Source organism: Euprymna scolopes, chromosome 25 (assembly GCF_053919585.1).
Source record: "Euprymna scolopes isolate OS-2025 chromosome 25, ASM5391958v1, whole genome shotgun sequence".
NCBI classification, from domain to species: Eukaryota; Metazoa; Mollusca; class Cephalopoda; order Sepiida; family Sepiolidae; genus Euprymna; species Euprymna scolopes.
This window is the reverse complement of record NC_136506.1, coordinates 63,036,158-63,062,546: the sequence shown is the minus strand read 5'-3', so window position 1 is coordinate 63,062,546 and position 26,389 is coordinate 63,036,158. Positions and strand designations below refer to the sequence as shown.

Sequence of the window (26,389 nt, the reverse complement as noted above, 5' to 3'; positions counted from 1 at the left end):
GTTTGTTAGGAGAGCCTGGTATGAAGATACTTTTGCTACAAGTAAACCTTGACTCAAAATTGGTATTCGCAGCACAAATAAGATCTCCTCAGTATGGCCAACATACACTGGCTTTTACGAGGAATGGTGCACGTTCTCCAAGTGATATTACCTCAAGTAACAACACTAAGCTGGATACTCCACCAGACTAGGAACCCAGTAAGATCAAGAGACCAAAAAGAGAGATAAACTATAGCATTTTAAAATGGTGGATTGGAGAGAGGAAACTTATGTCCTCAGTATTTGAGAGGTAAAGAAGAACTTTAATGGAACTTTAATGGATTATTCGAATATCTATGCGTCCCATATACAGATCAAGTGTTAGCCCCCAGGAAGAAGCCCCTTAATTTCTGAGAACTTCGACTGAAGTAAAATGAAACACTGTGAGCAAATTGCTGCTGAGACATAAGGAGCTGAGAATTAGGGACCATGCCTACAGGGACATTCTAAGTAGGGTGTTGAGCAGCTAGATGTTTATTAACGTTACATTTAAATTTTTGCATGTTAATACAGTCAGAAAAGTAGGCATTGGCAGGTCTAGCATTTCGAAGAAATAAACTAATAGTGTAGAATTCTTTCCAACATCTAGGGACCTCTATTGTGATAGGGTGGAATGTTGTCGCTTGTTGTGTTAGTCAGAGGTATAAACGTCGAGGGGGACAGTGTTATTCGGAGCACCTTCCATGTAAATATTTTTAGAACAAGCATATGAATGCAACATTTTTCGATGGGACAGGGGTTGGAGCTTGATAGACAGTGCAGGACTCATTATATTAGAGACTGTTTTTTTTACAACTGATCTAATAAAGAGAGACTAGCGATTGATGCACCAAATATGGCAATAATAGATAATAAACGGGCAAATAGTGGCTTTATAGAGATATAACATACTGGCAGATGTGATTAGGATTTTAGTGTGGTAGAAGTAGTTCATCTTGCTTTTAGTGTGGTAGAAGTAGTTCATCTTGCTTGCAACCTTCTTGGTAATGTTTTCTGTGTATTTGTTCCAGTTCATATTGCCTATGAATGTTAGGCCGAGAAGTCTGCATGATGAACTCTCAGCTAGAGTGCTATTAGCCGTCGTAGTCGGCGGTTGAAAATGTTTCTTGCAATTGTTGAAAGGATTGATTTCGCATTTAGCATTAAATATTACTATTCATTTACATCCCCATTCCACCACAGATTAAAAGTTATTTTCTAAGGTTTCAGATATTACCTTGGATATATGTACTTTTGTTTTCCTTTTTGCCTCTTGTGACACCAGCAAATATACGCATATTGGACACAATATACGTATATTGGATAAAATTTTATCAGGGATATCGTTTATGACATGGGAAATACGCGCATTAATAACATATTGATGAATGTACGATCATCGAACAAAACCTGACTTTTTATTTTTTCAAGAAGGATTTGATAACATTTAGTATTTGTGCAATAATTCTGTACGATTTAATTTTCATCAGAATACCTTCAGATGTGTTCGATAAAGATTGGTTACCGCCCTACTTCGGCCTTGTCTAATGCATCGTATATTGGTTCAGAGATGATCGTTAGGATATCCGCAGTAAAACGAGATTGCCTAAATCCATACTAACGATCAGAAAAAAAAGTTTACCATCTACAAAGTGGATTAACGATTCAGAATCACAAATGGCAAGTTTTTTGAGTGAATGTATCATTGTCGTAACGTTTAAATCGATAGATTTATAAAAGCAGTTATTGAATAGAAATCGCAAGCACATACTATCAAATACTAAAAAAATAAAGGGTCTTCTATATCGAATTCTGTTGATTTTCATTAATGATCGTCTGGAATATATTCTGAGATTTGTGAGCGTCTGCGTAGAGAACATAATTGTCTAAAGCAGAACTTGGAATAGCATTTTTGATCAATATTTTGCCGATTCTACCCCCCTCTCTCTCTCTCTAACTTTTTCTCTTTCTTTTGATCTGGCCACGTGCTGCAACGGAGAAAAGTGGTTTGTTACTTTTAACATCTATAAAAGCTTCTCTCCTTTCATCTCTATCGTTTTGTATAAACAGCTCTCGTTGATGAAACTTTTTAATTTCCTGACTGATTTCACCTCAGATCAAAAATAGAAGACATATCCAATATCTTACTAAAGTTGCTGAAGAAATGCTTATAGCTTTATACCACCCCAGGCGATATAGCTTTATAGGTAATATGTAGACTCATCAGCCTAGAAAAAAAATTGCCACTGAGTTCGAGTTTTATATAAAACCCGAAACTGAATATAAAGAGAATTTTTCGTAAGGAGAGTTTGGTTAATTTAAAAAAGAGTTGTTTTTTTTTCGTATTGAACGACAAAATCCATCTTTTGAATATGTTCATATCCAACCATCAATTGACTGCGAATAACGGTTCAATGCACATGGTAAATAACAGATTCCACACTTCCTAGAATTAGTTATTAACCGATGCATGGTAATCCATTGAATCATTTAAAATAGGCATCATGTGGAACACATTCGAAGAACTCAGCGGTCATTTTCCTTCTGGACCGCTGCGTCTACACTTTACGAACTTTATAAATCTAATAATTTGAATAAAGATTGCGTTCGCCTACTTCGCACAATAAGATGATAAATATTAATGTGTGCTTGTATAAAAAAATATCAAAATAAAAATGCTCCAGTTAACAAAAATAGATTTTAATGAAATATTTTATTTAGAAGATTTAGCAGATTTTGATGAAATGATTTATTTAAAATACAAGAATAAAATGTTATTAATAAAATTTAAGAAAATTTATTTGTATATATTTCAAATTTAATAAACAAGTAACTGTTGCATCTGATCACAGTTTCAAGCTTAATTAAACTCTTCCATATTAATTAAATCATATAAAAAAATGACGCAAAATTAAATAAAAAAAATGAACTCTGTCAATAATTTTAGTTTCATAAATACTCATTTTACACAAAAAATTAATATGCGCCATTTTATCTCTTGACAATTTTTCTAGTGTAAAAAGATATTCGATAAATTAAAGTGGAAAAAGGATCAATTTTTATAACTCATCTTGATATCTCTTTATCTCCATATATAATATTTTGATTGCAGAAATTCCCCTCTGGACCAAAATGCCGTAAGTTTGCAACAACAGATGCCACATACATTCAATACATCTACCCTGATAGCCACTATTTTATGTAGCTTACAACCATCATTTCTGCTACATTCACTCGTGATAATAAATGCTACATTACATTCGATGATCAACACTATCACAATTGCCACATTTACAGAGGAAGAAGTTTCTATTTTTCTCTCTCCGCTATCAGTTGAGACCGGGTCAAATTATATGTTTTTCTACGATATTGTGCTTGCATCGCCATTAACTGATTATTACACACATACACATAACATAATCTTTCCATTTCCCGATCCAAAAATAATAAATTCTCCCTTCTTAAATTCCTCTCATTTTGATTGGCTGATATCTGACAATTCACATATTGCGGAATCCACTTCTACAATAAATAAACGAACGCTCCAGAAATTATATAATTTGGCGTCGCTCTCTACAGAAGAAAATCGTGTTAAAAAAACTAAGTTAAACATATTAACCAATTGTCGTCGCTCTCTACAGATTACAATCGTGCTGAAAAAGAAAATGAAACACATTAACCGATTGTCGTCGCAAAAAAACAACAAAATTAAACATATTAACCGATTATCGTCGAATTCTACAGATTACAATCGTCCCAAAAACCTAACTAAATTAAACATATTAATCGATTGGTATCACTAAAAAACAATAAAATTAAACATATTAACCGATTGTCGTCGAACTTTACAGATTACAATCGTTCTGAAAACAAGCAGACAGAATGAAACATATTGACCAAGTGACGTTGCTAAAAAAAGAACAAAATTAAACATATTAATCAATTGTCGTCGCTCTCTACAGATTACAATCGTGCTGAAAAAGAAATAAACAAAATTAAACATATTAACCGATTAGCGTCGCTCTATACAGAAGACAATAATTTTTTTTATTTTTTGTTGGTAAATTTTTACATTAGCACCATCTCTACAATTTTTTTTAATGTGACGACTTTTATAGGTTTTCGACTATGCTGATTACGAAAATCTCATTTAGATTTGGCAGAGGAAAGTACTTTTCGATGGTTGGGGGTATCTTTACCAAAAGCCATTCTTAACATTAGGCACTTGTATATTCCGAAAGCTGTTTTAACACGAGGATGTTGGGGTGTCTATTCCGAAAGCCGTTCTTAACATGAGGAGGTTGGCGTTTGGCCACCAACAACAATCATACTTTAATTTTTTACAATGGGGAGGGGCTGCATAAACCGGTGAATGCCGGTTAACGGGTCCTGCTAGTATATATATATATATATATATATATATATATATATATATATATATATATATATATATATATATATATATATATATAAAGGCACTTTGTCTGCATGTGTGTGTCAGAGTTCGTTCCTTATGAACTCCGCAACGGTTGGACCGATTGTTTTGAAATTTCACGCAAATGTACTTTATATTTATTTATAAGAATGTTCATAGATATGTTTTGTATCGGAATGCCTCCGTTATCTATCGAAAATCAATAATCGAAAAAATCTGATTAAAAGGGGAACAGTTCGATTTGACCAAAATTAACACTTTTAACATCAAAAGTGAATTTGAGAAGTTTTATCACTGCATAAGCCGAAGTGCTCGTCATATAAAATTAACAGTATGTTCTTTGATAAGACAGAGGCGCGTTCTAAATGAATATTTCTATTTAGAGCAGAATTGAATCATGACACTTGAATTTTGCAATTTAACCTTTAATTGAAGTCACTCTATAAAAATAATTTTAGGAAATTAACAGTAGGCTCTACAGTGAGATGTAGCCAAAACTGTATTGTGGACTAAGTCAATACGAAGAGGAATGTGAAGGTTCCTCCGATGCGCCGTGCTGGGTTCCCGATTCGAGTAGGCAATCAATCGATCTAGTTGAAGAGTCGGCGATTTCACCAATTTTGATGACAATAAAAGTATTGGTAGTGTAGAACATTAATTGAAACTCATTCAATCCCTGGCAACATCGGGCTTCCCTGCCAGTCAAAAATAAACGAAGCACCTTTGTTTAACTAATATATAACTTAACCAGATAATTTGCCCATGAATCTAACGATTAAGGTGGATTCTGCAAAAGTTTCAGACCATATAAAATTATAAACCGTTTTTTCAGACAGCGTTGTTTACATGTAATGTAATAAAAATTATAACTTATTACAAATCAATAAAAACAGAATACCATCTCGTGTCGTATAAAAAATAATACAATCATGCACAATATAGGCATAAAAGAAAACGTTAAAAAATATAAACATAAATGATAATTTTGTAAAATATTCAAATAAAAGATCACTGGCAATATAAAATAAAAGATAACCTTTTACAATATACAAATAAATAATAACTTTGTACAAATGAAAGATTGCTTCATACAATATGTAAATAAGACGATAACTTTCGCAATATACAAATAAAATATATTTTTGTACAATATACAAAGAAAAAAATAATATTGAACAATATACAAATCAAATATAATTTTATACAATATACAAATAAATAATAACTTTGTAAAATACACAAATAAATGAGAACTATGTATAATATATAAATGAATGATAAATTTTTACAATATATAAATAAAAGATAACTTGTACAATATACAAAAAAATTATTTTGTACAATATACAAAGATAGGATAATTTTGTAGAATTTACAAATAAAATATAATTTTGTACACTATACAAATAAATGATAACTTTGTACAATATACAAATAAAAGTAACCTTTGTACAATATATAAATAAGCGATAACTTTGTACAATATACAAATAACTGATAATATTGTAAAATATACAAACAGATGGAGCTAATGTAAAAATATGCAAATAAAATACAATTTTGTGGAATGTACAAAATAAAGTTATCTTTTATATGCGTACGGCACAACGTTATCTTTTATATGTATATGGTACAAAGTTATCATTTATTTATGTATATATTGTACAAATTTGTGTATATATATGTGTGTGTGTGTATATATGTATATATATATATATATATATATATATTGTATCTTTAATTCTATATTTTACTACGTTATCATTTATTTGTATATTGTAGAGTTATCGTTTATTTGCATATTATATAAAGTTATATTTTATTTGTATTTTGTACAAAGATATCTTTTATTTGTGATGTCCTCGACAGATTTCTTGCGTTTACTTGAAATAGATTTCTCTCAGCGAAATACGACTTCATCAGGTAACGCAATCTCTTCAACAATAGTTTCCCATCTCCCTGGAAAATTTCATCAGTATGCCCTGTATTTAAGAATTCAAGTGATCGCTCATCCCCCTCTCAGTACAGGCCAATAAGTCTCCTATGCGCCATGAGTAAGTTGCTAGTATCTGTGTTAAATACAGAAGTAATCAACCATCTCAACAAAAATAACCTTCTTAGTGACACTCAATATGGTTTCCGTTCTGCTAGATCTACAGCAGATGTGCTTACAGTTATATCGCATAGGATTAGCAAATCTCTCGACGGTGGCAATCTTTCAAGGGCAATCGCTCTTGACATATCTAAAGCCTTTGATAGAGTATGGCATAAAGGTTTACTTCATAAGATCGCTAGCTATGGTATAGATGGAAAAGTCTTTTCAATTATTAAATCATTTCTTTCTGATAGGTTCATAAGAGTAGTAGTTGAGGGGCAAAAATCAGAAGCTCACAGTATTAATGCCGGTGTCCCTCAGGGGTCCATCCTGGGCCCAACTCTTTTCCTGATCTACATTAATGATCTTCCAAATCACATCCTTATATCATTTGTAGACATTTATGCTGACGACACTACTATTTATGGTAGCACATCTAAGACAGTAAACGACCAAGTTCTTTCCAATTCTCTCTCCTCTGATCTTGATCACGTTGTACAATGGGGAAAGGAGTGGCTGGTTACTTTTAATGCATCTAAAACCAAGCTTCTCTCTTTACATCATCAACATTTTTATCCACATCTGGCATCAATTGAAATGAATGGCCCTCGTCTTCAGGAGGTCTCAAGTTTTGACAAGCTTCTGGGCTTGACCATTACTCCTGATCTTAAATGGAACACGTACATCAAATTTGTTGCCAAGGCCGCTGGAAAAATGATATATCGATCCGGTAGATATATCGATCCGGTAGATATCTCACTGCTGATGCTATTCTCTATCTATATAAGAGCCAGGTACGTCCAAGGATGGAATACTGTTGCCACATCTGGGCAGGAGCTGCTAGAAAGGACTTGTTCTGCCTTGATAGAGTTCAAAATAGACTTCGTAGCCTCGTAGGAGATGTCCTTTTCTCCTCCTTGCAACCTCTATCTCACAGAAGAGATGTTGCGAGTTTTTCTCTGATGTATCGTTATTTTCATGGAAAGTGTTCGACTGAGCTTCAATCACTGGTCCCCCCCCTCGCCAAACTTTCACAAGAAACACTCGTCTAGCTGTAAACACTATCAATAATTTCCCCCACTCTTTATCTGTGCCTAAACCTAAACGTAGATTCCATGAACAAAGCTTCTTTCTTAGAACTGCACGCCTGTGGAATTGTTTTCCGTTCTCCTGCTTTCCGGCTGACTACAATATGGTTGTCTTCAAGTCTAACGTAAATAAGTTCTTGATGAGCCGTTCCATATAAGTTATCAAATTTACCAAATTTTCATTACTAATGATTACTATATTGTCCAATTTCTACTGTACACTCTTTAACCCTTATCCTTGAGTCGCCTCTTGGCCTTGATAATGTGGTGATGCCTATGTAAAAACAAAAAACAACATTTTAAACTTCGCTGGGTAACTTAAACGAGACACTTCAACATTTTGACGTCCTATTTAGACGAAGAGCAGAAAGCATATCTTCACATGTCAAATGCCAAGTCCGAACTGTTAACTTCAGCTTGAATTTATCACAAAACGCGGGAATGCGCAGATAAATCAACAGGCAGAAATTAGTCACATAATCAACAACATCAGCAGCAGTGAAGCAAACACAAGAGAAAAGAAGAAAAGAAAAAAGAGAAAAAGAAGAAGAAATATATCCTTCCGAATTTTCTACAATGCCCATAAAAGATAACTTTGTACAATATACACATAAAAGTTGTATAATATACATTGTAATAAAGCTAATATTGTGACAAATACAAGACAACTTTTACAGCATGTATAAATATAACAGTAGGTGTATAAATGTGTGTGTCTTTGTGTATGATAAATTCTCAAATTACTGGTCACATTACACTGAAATGAATAGATAATAATAATCATACACCAAGGATAATTTATAAAGAGTAAAATCCTTGTTTGGGTGGATGAATAACGCGCACAGAAATATGTCGGCAAGTTGAAATGATCAGTTTTCATTTCAAGTTGGCGACATATCCCTATCACTTGTGCGCATGCGCAAAATCCAAGGGAGCTTGAAGTGCTTTATTTTAGAATCTTTCTTATCCATCTTGCCATAGGTCAAACGCGGTGGGGCTCGAAATGTTATGTCTCGTTGATGGCATTCAAGTAATTTGTTTTTTAATTTTGAGGTCAGTTCAATATTATGTTATATATTATATTATATTATGTATATATATATTATATTATATTATGTACAATATCATACTCAATAGAGAATTGGCACTTTTTCTATTAAAATATATATAAGCGTATTATACGACCAAGAATAGCTGTGCATACCTCGCTGATATACACATAAAAGATAACTCTGTACAATAACAAATGAATGATAACTATGTACCATAACAATAAAAGATAACCTTGTACAATATGCAAATAAAAGATAACCGTGTACAATATATAAATAAAAGAGTACAATATACAAAGGGAATATATATATATATATATATATATATATATATATATATATATATATATTATCTAATTGCCAAAATAGATATATTTATATACTAACAGTTCAGCCCAGCTTTGTTCGGGTCCTATGTACTGTTCATAACTTTATATATATATATATATATATATATATATATATATATATATATATATATATATATATATATATATATATATCTTCAAAAGTTTGACTTATGTCCAGGTAACCTACATTTAAATTTTCAAGTGTTTAGACCCAAAATTGGCGGAGGAGTTTGGTAGAGTCTGCAAAGGTCAACTTTCAACTTTGACCTCTTGGCAGCCAAATTTTCGCCCAAGAACTGATTAAAAAGCTTACTGCATGTCTGAAAGCCTTTTATGTCTAATTTCAAATGTTTAGACCAAAAATTGGCTGTGTAATTTGGTAGAGACCGCTCAGGTTAATTAAAAAAAAACTTTTAACTATTATACAAGGTTATCTTTTATTTGTATATTATACAAGGTTTTTAAATTTTTACACCAGTTTTGTCCACTTAGCATTATGCTTTAATTGTATATTGTACAAAGTTTGGGCTCAAATAAAATTAAAAAGTTTGACCCACGTCCAAGTAATCTACATCTTTGATCCAATATAGGCGGAGGAGTTTGGTAAAGTTTTTAAATGTAAAATCGTTGAACTTTGACCACTTGACAGCCAAATTTCTGGCCAAAAAAAAAAAAAAAAGGAGTTTCTCAAACCTCAATAGCGAGTCTCGAGTCCGTAGAACGAAAATTGACAGAATAGTTTGGTAGGGAATTGTACACACACAGACACACACGCACAGACAATTTCATTTATATGCATACATACATACATACATACATACATACATACATACATAGGTCAAAGTTGTAAGCTGACCTTTGCAGACTCTACCAAACTCCTCCGCCAATTTTGAGTCTAAGCACTTGAAATTTTAAATGTAGGTTACCTGGACATAAGTCAAACTTTCGAATATATATATATATATATATATATATATATATATATATATATATATATATATATATATATATATAATCTATGTGATCAATTGCATTATGCGATCTATGTAATCTGAATTTCTGCTGTAAACTATTCGCTCAATTACTACTAATACAACCCCTCAAACATAAAAATATTAAAATAAATTAATGGATGTTTTTATACTGAATATCTAGACAGATGTACAAAAAATAAAGTCATTTGGGAATGTGAGACATGCATATGAAAAAAAAGAACAATACTTTTTATTTTTTTTTTTATTTTTATTTTTTTTTACATAGGCATCACCACATTATCAAGGCCAAGAGGCCACTTAAGGATAAGGGTTAAAGAGTGTACAGTAGAAATTGGACAATATAGTAATCATTAGTAATGAAAATTTGGTAAATTTGATAACTTATATGGAACGGCTCATCAAGAACTTATTTACTTTAGACTTGAACACAACCATATTGTAGTCAGCCGGAAAGCAGGAAAACGGAAGACAATTCCACAGGCGTGCAGTTCTAAGAAAGAAGCTTTGTTCATGGAATCTACATTTAGGTTTAGGCACAGATAAAGAGTGGGGGGAAATTATTGATAGTGTTTACAGCTAGACGAGTGTTTCTTGTGAAAGTTTGGCGAGGGGGGGGGGACCAGTGATTGAAGCTCAGTCGAACACTTTCCATGAAAATAACGATACATCAGAGACAAACTCGCAACATCTCTTCTGTGAGATAGAGGTTGCAAGGAGGAGAAAAGGACATCTCCTACGAGGCTACGAAGTCTATTTTGAACTCTATTAAGGCAGGACAAGTCCTTTCTAGCAGCTCCTGCCCAGATGTGGCAACAGTATTCCATCCTTGGACGTACCTGGCTCTTATATAGATAGAGAATAGCATCAGCAGTGAGATATCTACCGGATCGATAGAAAGATCCCACCATTTTTCCAGCGGCCTTGGCAACAAATTTGATGTACGTGTTCCATTTAAGATCAGGAGTAATGGTCAAGCCCAGAAGCTTGTCAAAACTTGAGGCCTCCTGAAGACGAGAGCCATTCATTTCAATTGATGACAAATGTGGATTAGAATGTTGATGATGTAAAGAGAGAAGCTTGGTTTTAGATGCATTAAAAGTAACCAGCCACTCCTTTCCCCATTGTACTACGTGCTCAAGATCAGAGGAGAGAGAATTGGAGAGAACTTGGTTGTTTACTGTCTTAGATGTGGTACCATAAATGGTAGTGTCGTCAGCATAAATGTCTACAAATGATGTAAGGATATGATTTGGAAGATCATTAATGTAGATCAGGAAAAGAGTTGGGCCCAGGATGGATCCCTGAGGGACACCGGCATTAATACTGTGAGCTTCTGATTTTTGCCCCTCAACTACTACTCTTATGAACCTATCAGAAAGAAATGATTTAATAATTGAGAAGACTTTTCCAGCTATACCATAGCTAGCGATCTTATGAAGTAAACCTTTATGCCATACCCTATCAAAGGCTTTAGATATGTCAAGAGCAATTGCCCTAGAAAGATTGCCACCGTCGAGAGATTTGCTAATCCTATTCGATATAACTGTAAGGACATTTGCTGTAGATCTAGCAGAACGGAAACCATATTGAGTGTCACTAAGAAGGTTATTTTTGTTATGGTAATAAAACTAATTCATCAATAATTTTAAAGAAATGGCAACATTAGTAACTATATGAAAATTCAGAATTTTTATCATTAATATCTATGTTTATTTTAAAACAGTAAAATTCGATGATTTTGAACAGATTTAAATGAAAGTGTGAAGCAATATCTATTTCAATGCACTATCTAAATTAATACCTAGATTTCACAAAATACCAAAGGAACAGTAGCGAAATAAAATATATTTTATAAAATATACCGAGAGATGTGTAATGTGAAATAGTTTTTAATATTCACGTAATATGAAATATTTGTAATATTCTCGTAATGTGGAATATATTTAATATTCTCGTAATGTTAAATATTTTTTTAATGTTCTTCTAATATCAAATAATTTTAATATTCTCGTAATATTAAATAGTATTAATAATCACATAAATTAAATATTTTGTAAAATTCTCATAATATGAAATATTCTTGTAATATTCTATTATTGTTAAATATTTTGTAACATTCACGTAATGTAAGTTTAAAAAAATATTCTCATAATGTAAATAATTTTTAATTTACTCGAAATGTGGAATATTGTTTGATATTCTCGTAATGTTAAATATTTTTCATATTCTCATAATGCTAAATATTTTTAAATATTCTCGTAGAGCACAATATTTTAAAAGTATTCCTGCAATGTAAAATTTTAATTAATATTCTCGTAATGTGCAATATTTTTAATATTCTTATAATGTGAAATATTTTAGTAATATTGGCATGTGCAATATTTTGTATTATTCTCGTAATGTGAAATATTTCGTAACATTCTTATAATGTTACATATATTTTAATGTTCTGGTAATGTGAAATATCTTTGTAATATTCTTATGTGAATTTCTTTTAATATTCTTGTAATGTAAAATATTTTTTGATATTCTCGTGATATGAAATATTTTGTATTATTTTCGTTATGTGAAATACTTTTGTATTATTTTCGTAATGTGAAATATTTATAAATATTCTCGTAATGTTAAATATTTTTGCAATATTCTCGTAAAGTTTAATATTTTTTAATATTCCCGTAAAGTTAAATATTTGTAACTTTCTCGTAATGTTAAATATTTTTATATTCTCGTAATGTTAATGTTGGAGACGCCCCTCCATGGGATTAATGGACTTTCTCTGGTGACGTAACTTCCGGTAACGAGTACCAGTGCCCGGCAGTCAGAGATTGGTACGCGGCCAAGGAGCTCGTGTGCAAACGCCCAACAGTTGAGGAATAGTATTGCTCAACCCGCTTTGCCTGTAATATATGTGAATACATGTTTGTTTCTAAAAGTCCTGTGGTCCTTTCGTTTTATTACCATTTAACACCATAGCAACTGGCGACGTACAGATTCGACTTTCACACGGGTTAACTCCACAAAAAAGGGAAAAAATGAAATTAATTTTACTTCAAAAGAACTTCGGATTTACAAGCTAAGAATTTGTCTGGCAATTACTTTCTAAAAACAAAATTCTAAAAACAACCAAAACAAAGAAAGAAACGAACGCATGGCAAAGCTCTCAACTCAATTGTAAGTAATCTTTTTGCCTCTATATATAAATTGAAAAGAACTGTATCAAACGCATTTTTGTTAACGTCGTAAAAATTAATTTGGTTGCTTATGGAAAGAAGGAAAAGAAAAAAGAGAAAAATGTTGACCCAATTTCACCGCGAAAACAATTCTAATTGTAACTTGCCTACTGTTTATTTTTATGCAAATTTGGACAATTTTCAAATGAAGAGAAAAGTTGTTTTTTTTTTTGCTTTTACTTTTTGCTGCTAACTTTATGCAAATTTTTAATGGGAGAGAAATGTTGTTGTTTTTTTTCCTTTCGTTTTACTTGGACTAAAGGAAATATTTTTTCATTAAGTGGAATTTTCTTAAATATTCTATTTTTAACTGTCGGTTCTAAAGTGAAAAAAGATTTTTCTTCCTCGTGGGGACAAGCCCCCCCCCCCACACACACACACATTAAAAAAAACAAGAACAAACTAGCCATTTTGATTAACTTCCGGACAATTCCACAATTATTTTTATTCTTTTGCAGCTGCATTGTATCACAGTATTTTTCTTTTCGAATGTAAAAATTTTTTTGTCCACCCTCATATTAGGTTATCTCTAATGTTTTTACCAAGAAGCAAGTGATACATTGCTCCCTCCTCATACGCACACACTCAAGGAAAGGACATTTTCTTTTTTATTATTATTATTTTAACTTTCTTCTCCAGTCAAAAACGGAAATAAATTTTTTTTCGTGAGCTTGGAAAAGCCATTACAAGATGGAGGAGGTTAAAGCAGTATTAATACAGCTACTCAAGGCCCAGATGGACCAGCAACAGAAGGCTGAGGAAAGTTTAAAAGAACGTGATAAACAGCCCCATTTACAATTTCAAGAGAGGCAACAAACGTTGGAGAAAAGAATGCTACTCCAACAACAGACATAAGAGCTATTGTTAACAATGTTCGATAAAACAGAATACAGGGACGACACCTTTGCTTTTTCCCAAAGTAAAATATGGAACGCTATAGAAACGTATAACTACCAATCGGAGTTGGGTGGGACGTTTGACGCTTTTTATCGGATATATGAGGACCTATTCACCGTGGACTGTCAAGAGTGGAGCAACGCTAAAAAGTTCGCCTACTTTTCAGGGAATTAGGGACCACAGAACATAGCAAGTGTGTGGATTATATTCTCCCTAAGAAGACGAGTGAATTGGAATTCTCTGAAGCTGTCAAACTTTTATCCGAACTGTTCATAAAAGATGGAAGTGCTTTAACCTGCAAAAAAGCGACGACGATTGCCTGGCCTTCGCATCCGTGGTAAATAAACACTTCGATGATTTCCGTCTGTCTGACTTATCGGCAGATGACTTCAAGTGTTTAATTTTTGCGCAGGGTCTAGTCTCATCCAAAAACGCTGAGATTAGATGACGTGTTCTCTCTAGACTTGAGAGCGAACAGGGTCTCACCCTCCAGAAGTTGGTCGAATATTGTCAATGGGCAGTATGCATAAGGAACAACTCGAGACACGTCGAGGATTCAGGCGCAACATTCATTAGAAGGACGATCTTCAGAACGGAAAAATACTCACCCCGAAAAAGCAAAGCTGGAAATAAAAAAAAAAAAAAACTCAGGCTACACCTAATAAGTACCACCCAGTCACAAGACCCGGATCCCCTACAAGCCCGTGCTATCGCTGCAGCGGGAAACATTGATCGAGTCAATGTTTTTACAAACATAAGTACTGCAACGAATGTTGCCACAAAGCGATCCAGTGCAGGAAGAACAAGGACAAGAACAGCGTCCGACAGACTAGATCCGACTTGGATTCGGATAAGAACCGGCGCAAATATGTCACAGTTAACATCACAAATAAAACTGTGCATCTACAATTGGATTCTGGATCAGACCTGTCCATCATTAACCTTAAGACGTGAAAAAAAGCTAAGGAAACCAACCATACGGAAGACGAACAAATCAGCTCGAGCTGTAACAGGCGATGAAGTGGAATTTGAGAGAGAGCTCACACTCCCGGTGACCCTAAATGATGTTACTAAAGAAGTGAAAGTGTATGTACATAGGACATCCGAAAACCTCTTCGGTACTGACTGGATGCAGCGATTCGAATTGTGGGACCAACCAAGTGCAACAACCGGAGGAGAGTTAAAAGAGGAATTTCCAGAAGTATTCTCACCAGAACTAGGAAAATGTACAAAGGCTATAGCAAGATTCGAACTAAAAGTGTTGTATAATAAGGGGCAGGCTGTGAAGAAATCGGAGAGGCAAGCCAAGAACGTGATGTGAGGGTCACGCTTAAGCATAGCAACATGGAATGTTGGACACGAGCGTCACCTGAGCTAGTGACACACATAAGTGGAATGCAGTGATGTTTCAAGGCCAAACAAACAAAAGGAAATTGGCCTACAATCGAAAACAACGGTTGTGGATTATTGGGACAATTATGCTTTGAATTAATCAAAAATAATAACATCAACAAATATTTTATAACCAGATCGGAATGCAGCTGACATTCGCAGCTGAGGCTAGAGAAACGCGACCGATACCAATATAAACAAAGATGTTTTGGTTTTACAAAGAGAGTAGCCGGCCGACGCGGTGAGAACGTCTGTCATCTGTCAACACCCCCGCCACGCCACCTATCTCTAACAACACCTCTCTCCTCGCTAGTGGAGTCAGTGACAACCGACACCAAAGTGTAAAGAAAGATTGTTTAAAATAAACTCGAATTCTTTTGTAAACAGTCGAGTCTTTTAGTTGTCATTCCAAATATACACTCGTCAGTAAACTTGTCCGGCGACTATTTGTCCACGCATATATATACTGAGTGCACACAACGCAACAAAAGAAAACACTCTGCCCGTTTTCAAGAAGAAATGAAACGTCCCATCGCAGCAGCAGAGAAAATCGACAAGGAATTGGATCGCCTAGATGAGACCGGAATGCTATCAAAAGTAAGCAGCAGTGATTGGGTAGCCCCTACCGTATATGTGGCTAAGAAAACAAACCAGATTCGTGTATGTGCGGATTTCTCCACGGGCCTGAACACAGCCTTCAAAGATTACCACTATCCACTCCCCACACCAGAGGAGATATTCAACAAATTAAACGGTGGTAACGTATTTTCTAAGGTGGATTGAGCGACGCATATTTGTAGATCCCCGTCGAGGCGGAATGTTCAAAACTGCTCTGTATAAATACACACAGAGGGCTCTACAAGTTTGAAAGGTTAGCTTTCGGAGTCAAGGTTGCACCTGCAATTTTCCAGCAGGTCATGGACACCATGCTGGGTGGCCTCAATTTCGCTTGCGCCTACTTGGACGATATTGTCATAGCCAGTAAATCCACAGACGAGCACCGAAAACACATAAATGAAGTTTTTGAAAGAATTCAAAGTTTCGGTTTGAAAGTAAAAGAAGCAAAGTGTGACTTCCTGATGAAGAAAATACGTTACTTAGGTCACATTATTGATGAAGATGGTAGACACCACGATCCTGAGAGGGCGGAAGCCATAAAGAACATACCTGTTCCCAATAACGTGCAAGCACTACAAAACTTTCTGGGCCTGGCTAATTTCTACCAAGTCTTCATCAAGAATATGCATGATTTGCGCGCCCCACTAAATGAACTGCTGAAGAAAGGGAAAGCCTGGAACTAGACGCCAGAAGGCTAGAAGGCGTTTGAGAAGATCAAAGAAACGTTAATTTCAGATCTTTTTTGGCACACTAAGATCCAAGGTTGAGAATAATAGTAGCGTGTGACGCAAGCTCATTTGGTGGGGGAGCTTGCATACTTCTGACGGTACCAGGAAACCGATCGCACATGCAGCAAGAACGCTAATAACGGCCGAAAGATACTCTCAAATTGAAAAAGAAGCCTTGAGTATTATATTCGCTGTGACAAAGTTTCATATGTATTTACACGGCAGAATATTTACGGATTATAAGCCGTTGCTCACGATTTTTGGTTCTATGTGGATAGCCTATCTAGGCTGATAACATTGAAAAGGGATCCGTTTGAAGATTCCATCATTGCCACTCTTCAGATGGACGGGGAAATAAAAACGATGATGGCCAAAACAATCAGAGAACACCCGGTGTCTCTACCGGAGATTAAAAGGGAACCTGACAAGGATGACTGCATCTGTGACATAAAAATAAGGTCGCCATAAAGGGCGATGGTCCGGAAGTATTTTCACTTTGCGATGAGGTTTTACTATATAGCGAAAGAGTGGTGATTCCCAAATGTCTCCAAAAACGAATTCTACGGGATTTTCACACAGGACATGCTGGGAAAAATCGTATGAAAGGTTTGATGAGGAGCGATGTCTACTGGCCTAAAATGGACAAGGACATCAATGAGAGGATAGACCCGTGCGCAGGCTGTGGCTTTTGTGGCTAAATTACCACTTACTACATTTAAACTTTGGCCGAAGACTGACCAGCCATGGTCTAGGGTGCACATCGATTTTGATGGTCCGCTCGAGGACAATTATTACTTAATCGTAGTCGATAGTTACAGCAAGTAGTATTGAAGTGCAGAAGACCGACAACTGGAACGACTATAGATTTCTTACACGAACTGTTCGCACGTTTCGGTGTAGTCGATTGCATCGTAAGTGATAATGGAACCCAGTTTACTCTGCTGAGTTCAAAGTTTTTGTGATACGTTCCAAGTTAATCATATCACCACTCCCCAATAACATCCTAGTTCGAGTGGACACTCTTAAAAGAGCATTGAAGAAGGTCCAAGGGACCTCAACAGATGAAGCACTTCAACAATTTCTACACCCAACCCGAACACACCAATAGCAGGCTCACCTGCAGAAACGATGGTTGCGCAGAAAGTGAGATCCGTTTTGTACAAGCTCTTACCCAAACAGTCAAGGCCACTAGTGACCACTTGTGTACCCACTAAAAGTTTCATGTCAGGTGAAAGAGTGTTTTTCAAAAGTTATAAAAACAACAGATCATTCTGGGAGGTTGGTACAATTACTAAGAGAGTCGGTGACATGGTATATATCGTCCAAGGACCAACATATACTCACAAACGTCACCAGAACCAACCAAGAAGATGTCGATCAGTTGAAACCAGCGACAGTCCACCATTGGAAGATGAGCCGATAGACACTGTCTTTGAAACTTTTGATCTTGAACTTCCTTAACCAACACCTGAACTACGGCAGTCGTTCCGTAAGAGAAAGGTTACCAAGCCATTGATGGTAAACCCTAAAAGGAAGAGGTACTGACAGCTTTTATAAACAAAAAGCTTGGGAGGGGGTGTTAGAGACGCCCCTCCATGGGATTAATGGACTATATCATGAGGTTACTTCCTCTGGTGACGTCACTTTCGATAACAAGTACCGGTGCTCGGCAGGGAGGTTGTGTGCAAACGCCCAACAGTTGAGGATGGTTTTGCTCAACCCGCCTTTCCTGTAATATATGTGACTACATGTTTGTTTCTAAAAGCCCTCTGTTCCTTTCGTTTTATTACCATTTAACACCATAACAGTTAAATAAGACTCCTGTAATGTTAACAATTTTTAATATTCTCTTAATATGAAATATTTTGTAATATTCTCTTAATCTATCTATCTATCTATCTATCTATCTATCTATTTATCTATCTATCTATCTATCTATATATATATATATATATATATATATACATATATATATATATATTAAACGTGAACGTGTCTGTGTGTCTGTGTGTGTCTGTCTGTCTGTGTGTCTGTGTACATTTTCCTTCGCAATAACTCTGTTAAGTTTCAGTCTACAGACTCAAAATTTGATATACAGGGTACTGAGATTTGGGAAAATCTATGTGATCGGTTTTCGGCCAGAAATTTAGCTGTTAAGTGTTCAAAGTTTAACTATTTGACCTTTGAGAACTCTACAAAACTCCTCCAACAATTTGAATTTTAGATATAGGTTCCTTGGACATGGATCTAACTTAATAACTTGATTTGAGCCCTAAACAATAAATGTTAAATAATAGGGGTCAAAGTTAAAAAAATTGATCGTTTTTTTTTGTTTTTTTTTTGCTCAGCATACACCTCCAAACACCCGGGAAACGCCAAGCACCCATGCTAGTATATCTATAAAAGTGAACGTGTCTGTCTGTATGTCTGTCTGTCTGTCTGTGTACATTTCCCTACGTAATAACTGTCAATTTTTAGTCTATAAACTCGAAATTTGGTATACAGGGTACTGAGTTTTGGGAAAATCGGTGTGATCGGTTTTCGGCAAGAAATTTGGCTGTTAAGGGGTCAAAGTTCAACGATTTGACCTTTAAGAATTCTATCAAACTCCCCCGACAATTTTGGGTCTAAACACTTGAAATTTTAGATATAGGTTCCTTGGACATGGATCTAACTTGATTTGAGCCCAAAACAATAAATATTAAGGGGTCATAATAGGGGTCAAAGTTAAAAAAATTGACCGTTTTTTTTTGCTCTGCATACACCTCCAAACACCCGGGCAACACCGGGCACCCATGCTAGTATGTATATAAAAGTGAACTTGTTTGTGTTTCTGTCTGTGTGACTGTCTGTGTGGCTGTGTACATTTCCTTTACGCAATAACTGTCAATTTTTAGTCTACAGACTCGAAATTTGATATACAGGGTACTGAGATTTGGAAAAATTTTGTAATCCGTTTTCAATTAGAAATTTAGCTGTTAAGGGGTTACAGTTCAACGGTTTGACCTTTGAGAACCCTACCAAACTCCTCCGCCAATTTTGGGTCTATACACTTGAAATTTTAGATATAGGTTCCTTGGACATGTATCTAACTTAATAACTTGATTTGAGCCCAAAACATTAAATGTTAAGGTGTCATAATAGGAGTCAAATTTAAAAAACAAATTGACACCTGCGGTCTCTACCAAATTACTCAGACAATTTCTGGTCTAAACATTTGAAATTTTGCATTAAGGATATTCAGAGATAGGGCAAGCGTTTTAATCGGTTTGGGTAAAAAAATCTTTAGTTACCAATATATAAATGTATGTATGTATGTATGCATGCATGCATGTATGTATGCATGTCTACCTTAATGTATGTATGTATGTATGTATGTATGTCTACCTAAAACTTTCGACAGAGGCGACGGATTTTATCAAGATCAGTGTCGTTTTGAAGTCGACCTTTCAGACGACAAATATTGAAAAATTGGCTAAAAACATTAATATCTTCACCTACAACTGGGAACATGCAGGGGGTCGCTTTTTTTCGCCGATATTTTCGAAAGTCATCCTCTCCTTTCGATTGTCTAGCCTTAATTTAAACCTACGCCACTTCCAGTTTGGCGGTGGTCGTAACAGTAAAGACGTCAGGTTTTCCCCCCGTTCTTTTCCTCCTTTTCAGTACGGGTTTGAGCCTTTTTCTTTTGTTCAACACACACATCCAAATACCCAGGCAACGTCGGGCTGAAATGCTAGTGCAAAATATTTTTCTATCTTTAATATTCTCGTAATCAGAAATAGTTTGTAGTATTTTAATAATGTTTAATATTTTTGTAATATTCTCGTAATATGAAATATTTTTTATTTTTTCGTGGTGTTAAGTATGTTTCAATATTCTTTTAGTGTGAAATATCTTTAATGCTCTCGTAATGAGAAATATTTTCGTAATATTTCTGTCATATGCTCCTAATGTTAAATATTTTGAAATATTCTTATAATGTAAAATATTTTCGTAATATTTTCGTAATGTTAAATATTTTATAATATTCTCATAATATGAAATATTTTTGTAATATTTTTAAATATTTTGTAATATTGTAATGTGTAATACTTTTTAAATATTTTTTACAAGGAGTTACCACTTATCAAGGCCCGGAGACCACTCGAGGATAAGGGTTAATGAGTATCCAGTAGTCAATGGGACAATATTGTAGTCATCGTTAGTAGTGGAAATTTGGTAAATTGGATTACTTAAGGGACGTTCATCAAGAACTTGTTTACATTGGACTTGAAAAAAACATCCTGTAGTCAACTTGAAAATAGGCAAACGGAAGAGAGTTTCACAGGCGTGCAGTTCTAAGAAAGAAGCTTTGTTGATGGAATTTACGTCTAAGTTTAGGCACAGATAAAGAGTGGGGGAAATTATTGATAGTAGTTTCAACTAAACGAGTATTTTTTGTGAAAGTAAAGCGATTGGAGCTCAGACGAGCATTTGCCATGAAAATAACGATAAAGCAGAGACAGGCTTGCTGTAACATCCCCTCTTATGAAGTTCGCTAGGATCCCTGTTGTCTTGGAAACTTCAGCTCGGATCGTCTGGTTCTTCTCAGAGGGTCGTTACATTGACTCCTGTACGCTGAAAGCGAATATCGAAGCCGCAGGCAAAAGAAAAACAGACACGTGAAGTCTATTCTACCTTACAAATATATTACAAGTCTTTTTACAGATATATGGTTCAGTTCTTAGTAAGTTTTTAAAAGTCTCAAGTGTCTCTTCTCTTCACAGACAGCGTCAGACGGGTTTGGAGGAGGGGTCACGTCTTCAGGGAACGGTGTGGCTACTTCGAATTCCACGCACAGAGAATTGCATCAGCAGTGATATATCTACTGGAGCGGTAGAAGGAACCCACCATTTTTCCAGCAACCCTAGTAACAGATTTGATGTATGTGTCCCATTTCAGATCAGGAGTAAAGATCAGACCCAGAAGTTTGTCAAAACATGGAGCCTCAGGGTGGAAAATCTCCAAGCCAATCAAATTATGCCACGAAATTGGGGAAACCACAAATTTTGCAGGGGTGTAATTCGGCCCTATCACTAATTTTGCAACCTGAGATTCAAGTCAATATTAAATTGTTATGATCCCTAAGGTCACCAACTGTCAATCCGACATGTGTCGAGGTCAGTGTCAAGTGTTATTATTCCCAGATTTCTGTCGTTAATTTTGAATACAAAATATATCTCTCTGACTTCCAAACAATAAGCAAATATATCTATTTTGGCAATGAAATAATATATATATATATATATATATATATATATATATATATATATATATATATATATCTTACTTTAAGTCTTCGGGATATCAGCCGTTACCTGGGATCTATTAAAGTAATCTTAGCATAGTTATTCGGCCCTCCTCAGGCCCCTGGGGGGTCTAAAGCTCCCCAATGAGGGCAAATTGCTCCCTCAGGTTAATCACGTTACATTGCCAGATCTCTTCTGTGGGAAAGAGGTTGCAGGGAAGAAAAAAGGGCACCCTCACACTAGACGACGAAGTCTATTTTGAACTCTTTCAAGACATGATAAGATCTTTTTAGCAGCTTCTGTCCAAGTGTGGCAATAGTACTCCATCCTTGGACGTACTTGGCCCTTATACAAGTAGAGAATTGCATCAGCAGTGATATATCTACTGGAGCGGTAGAAGGAACCCACCATTTTTCCAGCAACCCTAGTAACAGATTTGATGTATGTGTCCCATTTCAGATCAGGAGTAAAGATCAGACCCAGAAGTTTTTCAAAACATGGAGCCTCCACAACACGAGAGCCATTTATTTCAATTGATGCCAGACGGTGATCAGAGCGTTGATGATGTTATGATAGAAGCTTTGTTTTAGATGCATTAAAATTGACCAGCCACCTATTTTCCCATTGTACTATGCGCTTAAGATCAAAGAAGAGAGAATCAGAGAGAACTTTGTCATTTACGGTTTTTGGCGTGTTTCCATAGATGATAATATCATCCGCATAAATGTCTACAAATGATCTTGGGATGTGATTTGGGAGATCATTGATGTAAATCAGGAAGAGTGTTAGGCCCGGGATTGACCCCTGAGGGACTCCAGCATTAATACTGAGAGCTTCTGATTTCTTCCCATCAACCACTACTCTTATGAATCTAACAGAGAGAAATGATTTAATAATTGAGAAGACATTTCCAGCTATACCGTAGCTGGAAATCTTGTGAAGTAAACCTTTATGCTACACCCTATCAAAGGCCTTTGATATGTCGAGAGCAATTGCCTTAGAAAGGAAGCCTCCATCGAGAGATTCGCTAATCCTATGTGATATAACTGTAAGCACATCTGCTGTAAATCTAGCAGAACGGAAACCATGTTGCATGTCACTGAGGAGGTTATTTTTGCTGAGGTGGTTGACTACTTCTCTATTTAACACAGATTCTAGCAACTTACTCATGACGCATAGGAGACTTATTGGCCTGTACTTAGAGGGAAATTACCTATCACCTGAATTCTTAATACGGGGAATATTGATGAGGTTTTCTAGGGTGTTGGGAAGCAATTCTCCCTAAGAAAATGCTTAAACAGCTTTGTAAGTATGGGAGCTAGTTCTGGTTGAAACTTTTTCAGTACTATAATTGGAATACTGTCAGAGCTAGTTGCTTTACAGGAATCAAAGGCTTTTTAATTAGCTTGGCAACACCATAGACAGATATTTGTATGTCACATATCGTGTTTTCTGGAAATATGGAGGGTTGGCGGCCTTGATCGCAAAGGGTAGAATTAGCATTCTCCTGATGTGATAATTTCTAACTCAAACAATGCATATTCAGAATTCCTACCAATAAAGATGTACTTGAACGAATCAATAACTACCAAATAAGTGCGACATACTACACTTTGATCTTGGTAAAATGTCATAAACTGTTATCGTCTTGATGAATTTCGATAACACAAGATTCATTCTTTTATTTGGATTTTAAAATGTCATTTAATACAGAATACAAATATCAATCACGTTTTCTTTCTCTGTATTAGATTGTATTGATTTTTACATTAAAAGTGATTATAAAAATAAATTTTCTATCATCAGTTTTGTATAGCGGCACAAATCTCAGCTCCAATTATCAAAGCTATCTTACCTGGTTGGCTTGATTGTAGCTGGAAAGTGTTCGGTAATCTGATTAAGCAGAGAATCAGTGCCATTCTAATAATCTTAGCCATGTATATAGAGTTTCTGTAATTGAAAAAGTGTAGAAAAAGGTTAAAAGAAATTAAGATTGTACTAAGAAAACTAATAGAAGTGTGCATCTCTCGACTCTAAGGAGCAGACACCCTACAAATCATAATTATTTGATTTTCAAGATTTCTTTTAACTTTCCGTACAATCATATTCAAATCTCCAAACCTCGGAAAAAAGGAACAAAATAATTTGTATCAACAAACCTTAATATCGTATATTTCTGGCTTTTACCAATGATTTATTATGATTATTAACAAATTAATGCCTCAAATAGCGGGACTTGTGGAAATTCCACAGATGACTCATTCATATGTAATATATTGATGTTGGATTATGTAGATGTTCAGCGTAAATGGAGACGCTCTGATATTATTGTAGCTCTTTTATTAAAATTGCAAAAGTATTTATCTAAGCTAGCAGGGAGCCTGGCGTAGCCCGGTCGTAAAGTATGCTTAAATATGATATTTTAATTCTTGCAGATTTCGTATATATTATTTTAGAGTTAATTTTCTATCGATTTTTATATGTTGTAAAATTGTGATTTCAAAAATAAAAAAATATATCCATATAACTTGGGTGCATCAGCTTGAATCGAAACCGAAGCCAAAACGTATATATATATATATATATATATATATATATATATATATATATATATATATATATATATATATATATATAAAGACATCTTTGCTGCAAGGCTAAAAATTAAAACATGAATCAATAGCTATTACGTAATGCCGTCGTTCGACCTACACCTGGAAAATTCTATTTTTTTTAATTTTCACATTTTGCACAGATTTTCCCCGGCTAAAACCCAAATATAAAGTTTCACGTTAGTACGAATATCCTATATATTAAGTTTCATGTCTGTAGACCAAAATCTAATAGGAGTTTGGTAGGCAGATTTTTCAAAACAAATATATATACGAAGACATAAATATATATAGAAAACGGTTTGAGTTTACTATAATCTTTTTACACAAATATTACACAAGTATAAATCATGTAGAATGTCTGCATGAATATAATTAAATATAATAGTTAACTAAAGATGATCATCCCATAAGAAAACCGAACAAACTAATAGGAAATTAATTAAAATGAATGTTTAAAAGAATATGCAAATTAGCTAGATCTTTTGCAGATAAATCCAATTCCACGACCTATAGATAAAAAAAAGTTGTATTTTCTTTTTAAATAAAAATAGAAAAAAGGGTTTTTATATGAATATCAATACACAAAAAACAAATTTAAAGAGTATATATATATATATATATATATATATATATATATATATATATATACATATATATATATATATATATATATGGGTATACATGTATGTATAGGTGAATCCTATACATATTGTCTATTTATAAATTAGATAAATTGAATGATTAAATTACAAAAAATAGAATTATTACTTCATATAATACATAGTTTTAATTTTTGTTTTCATTTAAATTATTGAAACTTAAAGTTAACTTGAAGTGTGTAAAAATAATATTTTTAGGGAGCATGTTTGTGATACTATCTGCGCCCCCGCTCTAAGTGTTAAGAAGCAGGGAAATCATATAACAAAAGAAGAAGAAATAGGCTTATTGAGGTAGAAAAGGAAAGGTTAAGATGTAGTAATAATTACGATGATGGAAAGAAAAGAACCAGGGGACTTTTAAGCAATGGGCGGTAGTTATTAACTCTTATCCAAAGAACTGAACAATAGAGATATATTTAGGATTGGCAAGGCGTTTTACCACAGTGTCCGATTGACAACGGTTGGGGGCGTTTTTAGGTAATGGTCGACAACAGTCAAAGTTAAATTGCTAGTTGAACTCTGAACGACAGTGTAGAGTTGGAGACAGTTGAAGACAACTCGTGGCTCGGAGAAAATGAAGAAATGAATTGATCAACCAATCGACAAACACCGCCTCGACAGTAGATGTGGATGTGGATTTTAGCATTTTGAGGGTCGAAGGTGTCACACATGCGCATAGAGAGCAACGAATATGCACAGAAAGCGTCGAAATCTGTGCTTTTCTTTTGGAGTTGTGTTTTAATTTTATACGTGTGAACCTATGAACTCCCTGCTGACAGCCCCCAATGCATAAAAGGCGATGACACGGCCAGAACCAAAATGAGAAAAGATGAAAGGAAAACTCACATTGTTGTATACATCAAGTAACACGAATTATTTCCCCTTGACTGGCATTACTCCCACCATCACCATTGCTTGCAACCTTC

At 34.7% G+C, this 26,389-nt stretch overlaps 1 protein-coding gene across 1 annotated transcript in view; it reads right to left on the bottom strand.

The window, feature by feature from the left end:
* LOC145247215 (adhesion G protein-coupled receptor B3-like) overlaps positions 1-26,389 on the bottom strand; it is a 73,032-nt gene that overhangs the window by 37,424 nt on the left and 9,219 nt on the right. Inside the window, exon 2 of the mRNA XM_080108844.1 lies at positions 24,045-24,139. Within this exon, the coding sequence (XP_079964970.1) occupies positions 24,045-24,126 (82 nt within the window). The 5' untranslated portion in view covers positions 24,127-24,139. The remainder of the gene's footprint in view (positions 1-24,044; positions 24,140-26,389) is intronic.